Source organism: Gavialis gangeticus, unplaced genomic scaffold (genome assembly GCF_001723915.1).
Source record: "Gavialis gangeticus isolate Ggan-Ray unplaced genomic scaffold, GavGan_comp1, whole genome shotgun sequence".
Classification (NCBI taxonomy): Eukaryota; Metazoa; Chordata; order Crocodylia; family Gavialidae; genus Gavialis; species Gavialis gangeticus.
In genome coordinates, this window is record NW_017729001.1 from 24,764,148 (window position 1) to 24,772,198 (window position 8,051).

At 40.5% G+C, this 8,051-nt stretch overlaps 1 protein-coding gene and 1 long non-coding RNA gene across 3 annotated transcripts in view; one reads left to right on the forward strand and one right to left on the reverse strand.

Annotated features, from left to right (window-relative positions):
* GLT1D1 (glycosyltransferase 1 domain containing 1) overlaps positions 1–8,051 on the reverse strand; it is a 121,959-nt gene that overhangs the window by 76,662 nt on the left and 37,246 nt on the right. For both annotated transcript variants that reach the window (XM_019507098.1, XM_019507096.1), the window contains exon 3: positions 7,058–7,163. In XM_019507098.1, coding sequence (XP_019362643.1) covers positions 7,058–7,163 — 106 coding nt within the window. The remainder of the gene's footprint in view (positions 1–7,057; positions 7,164–8,051) is intronic.
* The window catches only part of LOC109290495, a 20,784-nt gene continuing 20,170 nt past the window's right edge, over positions 7,438–8,051 (forward strand). The window contains exon 1 of the long non-coding RNA XR_002095608.1: positions 7,438–7,558. This is a non-coding gene — a long non-coding RNA (uncharacterized LOC109290495). The remainder of the gene's footprint in view (positions 7,559–8,051) is intronic.

The window sequence follows — 8,051 nt, forward strand, 5'->3', positions numbered from 1 at the left end:
GCCCCCTCACCAGGTCATCACCCATGGCCAGCACTAGGTTTTACATCAATTTATTGAAACATCCAAAGTAAAGGATGACTATAAGCACGCGGGTATCGACTGAAGATGTAATACAGCAGAACACGCCGTGCCTAACGTATTCCAAGTGAAATACATTGGGGAATTTTTTTCCCCCCTTCCTTCGGGAGGTGAAAGAGATAACTAGGGAACTAATGAATTTCGAAGTGATTCTGAGTAACAAGCAGGAACTGGTTAAGCATCTTGAGATGGGAAGCAATCTGGATGAAAGTTATCTTGGGATAACAGTTTGTGAATCTACGCAGGGAAGAAATGAGAGTATTAGAACAATAACAATGGCCTTCAGACTTCAAGGCATTAAGGGAACAGGAAGGTAAGTCCCATGGGAAGAAATCTGAAGGGAAACCAATTCAGAAGAGCTGGCAGTTTCTAAGACAGAAGATGTGAAAGGCAAAGAAGTGAAGTGTCCCGCTACGGATAGAAAGTACAGTACGAGACCAATATGACTAAATCAAGAGGTGCCAGCAGGTCAAGCGGTGCTTATCTTGAAAAAGAGGACTCGGGGAATTCTAGGCCAGTGAACCTTGCCTTGAGACTGGGAGAGATAATGGAACAAATTACTGTCAATAATCATCAATTAAGGATCTAGAGAATAATAAAGTATAAAAGCCAGCGAACATGGATTTGTCAATAATAAGCCATGTTAAACTATTCAAATTAATTTCTTTGGCAAGGTAACTGAGAGAGAAGCAGTAAATGAGGATCTGTCTTGGCTTTGCTAAAGTGTTTGACTTGCCACCATATGCTCTTCTCATAAGCAAACCTGGGAAACATACTGCAACGTGGGTACATTACTGGTGAAGAAACCATACAGTTATCAAAAGTACACTGTCAGACTGGGAGGACATATCAAGTTGTCTTCCACAAGGCTCAGGTTTGGTTCCAGGACTTTAAAGTATGTCATGAAAGACCTGGATAATGAAATGGAAAGTATACTTATAAAACCTGCAGATTACAGCGTGCTGGGATGGCTGCAAGCGCTTTGGAGGATGGGGATGATCATGGTAAATTGGAGAAATGGTCTGAAATCAGTAAGATAAAATTCTTTTATATATATAAAAAAAAAAAAAAGACAAGTGTATAGTGCTATACTTAGGAAAGAAAAATCAAGTGCACAAATATAAAATGAGGAATAACCTGCTTAGGCAGCAGTATTACAGAGGAGGCTCTGGGGGTTATTATAGATCACAAACGGAATATGAGTTGTCAAAGTGATGCTGTTGCAAAAAAGGCAAATCTCATTCTGGATGTAGTAAGAGGTGTGCCACATGTAAGGCAAGAGAAGCTATTATCCCATTTGATTCAGCATCAGAGACACGGCAGCTGGAGTACAGCATCCAGTTTTGGGCACCATGGTTTAAGACAGACATAGATAAACTGAAGAAAGTCCAGAAGATGGCAACAAATAGAAGGGATTTAAAAAACTCAACCTATGATGAAAGGTGGAAAGGGCTGGGTTTGTTTAGTCTAAAAAAGAAAAGAGAAGATGACAGGAGCATGTAATAAGTTTTCAAATGTGTGAAAGGTTATTATAAAGACGACAGTAACATTTTATTCTTCTTGTCCAGGAAAGGTAGGATAAGGGATAATTGGCTCAATTTGCAGCAGGAGAGATTAGGTTAGGTTACAAAAAAAACCCCAAAAATATTTTCCAACAGCAAGGATAGCTAAGAAGTGGCTCTGGCTGCCTAAGGAGGCTGGAGATTTAAAAGAAAGGATTAGACAATAGACATCATTTATCTTGGATGGTCTCGGTATACTTGATCCTGACTTAAGGGCAGGGGCTGGAAGAAATGACCATTGAGCTTCCTTTCATATGTACATTTCTACACTTCTTTAACCTAAGGTTATGGGCTTTACATAGTGCTTTCTATCTTCAAAGAATGGTATGAACATCAACTAATCAGAGCTTTCCAACCTCTTTAGGGCAGGCAAATAATATTATTTTCATTGTACAGATGGAAAAACCGTGGCGCAGAATGTTTAAGGCTTACACTCCCACAAGCGTTTCTGATTCTGGTTGTCTGTGTTTTGACCCAGCTTGTTTTTTCTAGGATACTTATTATATGAAGGTCTAATTACAATTAGTGGGAGCAAAATATTGAATACCTCTAGACTCTGCGTCCCAGGCAGTGATCTTTATAAGGACAGATTGCACGCAGCATCGAGCAGCCATTAAGAATGTGCTTAACTTTAAGGTAACTTTAAATCCCGATGAGATTTAGCCATGAGCCTTGACTGCTGTCCTTAAATGGGGCTTTAGTGATAATGCTTTAGTAATTGATCCACTGTGGTTCTTAGTGATAATGCCTTAGTGATTTTGTCCCAGTAAGACTTAAATAGGTGCACGAGTGCTGCCATGAATAGAGAGTCTCTCCTGACTCAGGGGGGACAGGCCTCAGTTCAACAAGGGACACGTATATTTTTCCCATGGCGGGAATAAAAATGTGTGATAACCGTTCCTCTACATTTAATTTGTGATGGTGCTTGTATTTTGTAACAATGGCATAGCAAAACCTATACTGATCTTCCTGAGGCTCTCACACCTTGCCTCCCTGTAGTTCCTCAGGATATTTATACACGTGGTGTGGGACACCGCGCCGGGCGCTTTAATTAGAGTCGCGCTAATTAAAAGGGCCTGAGCATCGTGTGCATCAGTGCCGCTGCGCATCCCCGTGCTGAAAAAAATGGTAGCGGGGCACTTTGAACTAACGCTCATCGAATGTGTTTTATTCCAAAGTGCACCCCCGTCATTTTTTCAGCGTGGAGATGCGCGGCGACGCTGATGAACATGACGTGGAAAGCTCCCGGACTGCGGCGATTTCCATGCTAGATTTCCAGTGCGTCGGAGCAGGCTCCACACACGTGTACAGGAGCTCTCAATGCCTAGAGGCAAAATGCAATGAAAAACTTACAGCTACAGTGATGCTCTTCCAACATGAGCTGCTAAGGTTATAATCTGTTGGTGCAAAGTCACAACTGCTCACTGGCTGTCATGTAAATGTTTGAATACACTTCTTTTCATAGTAATTAACCCTGTTTCCATGCAACTGTGCAACTGTATTTATCACACAGTATAACAATGCCATCCATATATATAACTTGACAGATTTACGGCCATTAAAGCCTTTGCAAATGCTTGTTTGCTCCAGTTGCATATGCTCCCTTTCCAGTTTTTGCCATTATATTTTCAACAGATCACATTAACAAGCACAAAAAGTTGTTGCTCCAAAGCCCACAAAGTTTATCAAATTCAAGGAGCACAACCACCATTTAGAGGAATTTGATTAAAAATGAAACACTCATTATAAAGCTAGACACAATTCAATACTTTGTTTTACAGAATCTAGTGGCATACTGTGCCGGTCATGTAATCTTCAATTCATGAAACTTTCTGCAATCAATAAAGAAAAAAAAATCAGTGTTTGTTTTAATAACTATGCAATGAATAATACTAGTGATAATACTGCAGGGGGGATCCATTCAATGGTGCATCTAAAAAAGTAAGTTACTCTATATCAGAGAAAATATTACGAACTGTGAAAAACACCCAGTAATAATATTTGAAGCACCAGACAAAATGCAAGCTAATAAAACACAATTAAAGTTCATATGTTAATTATTGCACCAAATCCTTGATCAGCAGGGATCCTGGTTTTCTCTGATAAAAAAAAAATCCCCAATTTTTGGTTTAAAAAATGTAACCCAAAATCCACATTTTTCTGTTATTAAAACGAAACACCACCTATATATACGTCTATATATAGGTGGTGTTTCCTTTTAATCTCTCAAAAATGTGGATTTGGGGTTACCTTTTTTAAGTAAAAAATTGGGGATTTTTTTTAAATCAGAGAAAACCAGGATCCCTGCTGATCAGCCATTGTTTCTGCATAAGTCAAATTCTGCAAGTTTCAAAGATGATGTACATCCTAACTGCAAAACCACGAGCCACTGTGGGGAGACTTCAAAGGGGGAAAAAAGCAGCCTTATTCAGATATAAATAGTTTCAGTTTACTTCAGTTTAACACTCAAAATGATTTTTTTTTAAATTGCCAGGCCCCCGTTTCTCTTTTCTTCTCTTCCAGTTATGTACCTGGGGGGCATCTATGTGCTATCTGATATTCTACCTATTTGCTTACCAACAGAAATAAATCTCTAAGGCCCCTACCAGGGCAGCATTTAAACTGCATCTTAACTTTAACTATTGAAGCACATGCTTGAATGCTGTCCTGAATCAAGGCATTAGTGATAATACTTAAGAGTATGTTTCCACAGCAAATTGAAGGTGTGATCATCTCCTGAGCAGGCATCCTTGGGCTAGCTTTAATCTAGCTGGCACAGATAACAATAGCTCTGAAGATGCTGGAAGCAAAGCACAAGCTGGCCAGGGACCCGGGATGCACATTCTGGTTGCCAGCATGTGGCTAAGCCTGTGTTTCACCATCATGATTTCACCTGCTATAAAATTAAAGCTAGCACAAGCATACTGCCCCATGTAGCAATCATACCTTCAGTCTCCTATTCAGATGTACCCTTAATGAAAATGCATAAGTGCTATTGTGAACAGATATACTTTCCTGAATAGGGGGCTAAGCCTCAGCTCAGCCACGTTTTTATATATATTTCTGACCATAAGCAAATCAGCAGTTCCACTGGCTTTACTGGAGCTGCTCAGGCACTTAAATTTCAAGACCAAGCTTGAGTATCTTGTAGATTTTGAACCAAGAGCCCTAGTCCTTCCATGACTTTCAAGTGGGTAGATCCACTACTCACCAACCTTTATGCGCATCCTCCTTAGTACCTTCCTCTATGGGTCATTCTTCTGAAGTCCTGTTTTACTTATTGGGACTTACTTAATTGGTAGTGTCATGGTTTTCGGAGAAACTGCAAAAACTGGCAGTATCCACAAGTGCTGGGAAATATTCTACTGGCCACGATTTCCCATGAAATCAACCCAAAAAGAAAACCCAGGGGCAAATAATATGCTGTTTTAGAATCTCTCCATCCTTACCACAATACTCAGACAACACCGCAATCCTTGCAGCCACTCTCATGTGCTTGAGACTTACTGACTGTCTTTGGCAATGGCAGGACTTCTCTGCCAATCAGGGGTGAGGGGCAGAGCCACTAGGAAATGCCCAAAAATCAGCCCTTCAACACAAGCCACAAAAATGGCTTCATCTGGCCATGAGTTATATAGGTCCCTATTTATCTACCAGCAAGTAAGTTGGGTGCCTCCCAGAGTTAGGCACTACTTGGTATGAGTAAAGATGGTAGAAGGGGCCCCTCCGTAGAAGTTAAACCATCTGTTAACTTTGTATTTAAAATTACAAACAAATTGATGACACCTTTGAAGGGTTCTGATTTCCAATGAGAAAAAACAACCTATTGACCCACTGATAGCCGGACTGAAAGCCCATCAAGGTCAAGGGATTTTGAATCAAACCCTAAGGAAAAGAGTCCCTCCCTGTCAGTGTACAGAGATGTTAAATATGGTTAAACTAGGTTATTAAAAACTCTCTTTATTTTAAATGCGTGTCATAATACAGCATTAGTGCTTGAGCTATCTCAGCTAATTTTATAATTATGTCACCTGCGTTATCTTTATCTGTAAAAACAAACAAGCATGCCTCAATCCACTGACTATTTGTAGGAACTGTCTACATCTTCTCACAGGGTCTGTACTGCTTTAATGATACAGCTATAATAAGCAAAATGTTATCAGCAATTAAAAACAAAAACAAACAAACAAAAATCATTTCCAAATTCCCAAGAGTAACTCAAAAAATTCTCACCAAGATGTGTGAACAAGTTTAAATCTACAATGCACTGGTCCAAGTGCAAATGCTTTTTTAGTTGTAAATTTTCTATGAATACTAACAGTTGGGAAGCAAAGCTGATAGGACGGGGTCCTCAGGACAGGTGCTATTTGTATTACAGAATGTTTGTATATATTTGACTACATCAGATATACATAGAAGGGAAGCTAAAAGTAAACTGGAAAAGAGCTTTAAAAATGTTTCGTTTTGTGGCAGGGACTATGTGAGACCACAAATTAAACATGCTTGTCATTCTTCTTATTGCTTCCTTCTACCACCGCTAGAATACCCCTTCCTCTTTGCATGCATGCGTCTATTGTTTTAAGGAACGGCTGTGTTTTAGTAGGCAGTGCACTGGAGTAGTAAATTAGAAGCATAAATTCCATTAACTTTTAATGGGATTGGACTTCCTAACAAAGGCCTCTGAAAAGCCCACCCTAGGAAACCAGGATTCAATCCACAAAGCTTCCACCATATCCTTGAGTGACCTTGGGTAAGGCTTTTGCACGGTCTCAAACATCACAGTGGCAATTAAAGCATGAAAATGAAGGGAGTAAGTAGAAGTCTCTTTTCCATAATGTCCCCTCTCATACCACTGAACTCTCCATCAAACTTTTACTGTTATCATTTGTTTATATAAAGATATCGAATATAAGATTAGGTTCTCCCCCACCCCCCCCGAAGCAACATGGGGAAAAGGCTTGGGTTGGGGTCTCTATCTGGGCATGGAGCACATGGAAAATCCTTCCCTGTGCCCAGCCGACCAGCAGTACTGACACAGCTACATGGCCAGGTAAAGGCTGAGCTTCTGCCTGCTGTGCTTGAGGAGGGAGCAGCCCGAGCACCGTCTGACAGTAATATGGGGTGGGGAAGCAGAGACTGGAGGGGGTACAGTTGGCAGGGGGGGCAGGAAGGCTGCAGGGGGAAGCGGGCAGAAGGCAAGGGGGCCACCTGACCCCTCTCCCCCAATCTCTGCTTCTCCTGCTATAGCAGCAGGGAAAGGGAATTAAGAAAACCCTCCAATACTTATATTATACAAATTTATACATTTTCCATATAGAAAATCTAATTATTGGGAGGTCATCATATATTCAGGGCCGTCTTATATTTGAGTAATTATGGTAATAATCTTCCACTATAAATCTCACATTTATTGTTACCTAGCTTCTTCTAGCACTGCCCCCATCACCCGGTGTTTCTCTTCATGTTTGATATCTTCATTTATGTCAGTCCCACCAAAGATGATTCCAAATGGGATGCTACTACCTGAAAAATAAAAATACAAGAGACCAGGAGGCTCTCTACATGTTATCCAATAAGTTAAGGACTCAAAAGAAACTAGTACTGAACAGCATTGGTGACAAAGAGATGTTGTGTCTTTGACAGTCTACCACCAATCCAAGCTATACTTCTAGTCTTGTGGCCATAGTCCTTTGAAAGTGATACCTGGATAATTTTGAATTTTCATGGATGTCGCACTGAAAAATCATGCATGCTAGTGTATTATCTATCAGGTTTTCTTAAGCCCTGAACATACTCAATTAAAATGTGTTGCAACAGTACAGAGCTTTGCATATCTCTTTTTTTGGGGACCAACATGGCTACAGCATAGATCTCTGAAACATGGAAAATCCCATATTTCAGCATGGAATACCGGAAAAGTAAACCTCATTGCTAACCTAGAAAGTAGGGTTTTTCACCTTCCCATCTGACTCTGATATCAAACACCTCCAAGCCAGCCTAATCTGCACATGACAGAGCAACATGCTCACAAAAGGACTCTGAGATACCCAGGGAATAAACTCTCACCCTCTACCTCCCCTGTGCAAAATGAAGTTTCTTTCTACCTAGGAAGACTTTTACTATCTTTGAATTCTCCCCAGCCTGAAGAAGGGTGTATGTGCCTGAAGGCTTGCAATGAAAGGAATTTTTTTGCTACTATTTAGTTGGTTTAATAAAAAAAAATATCGCCTCTGACCCAGGAGCTTTGCAATAGAACAGCGATTGGAACAGTTTCCATATTGAACAACCCTCCCAGTGTCCTACAAGTATTGATTGTACTGCAACATCTAAGAAATGGCCATTAGTTCAAGTAAGGCAGAACAGGAAGTCTGCGACAGCAGTGTTTCTCAACTGGTGGGATGTGTCCCACTG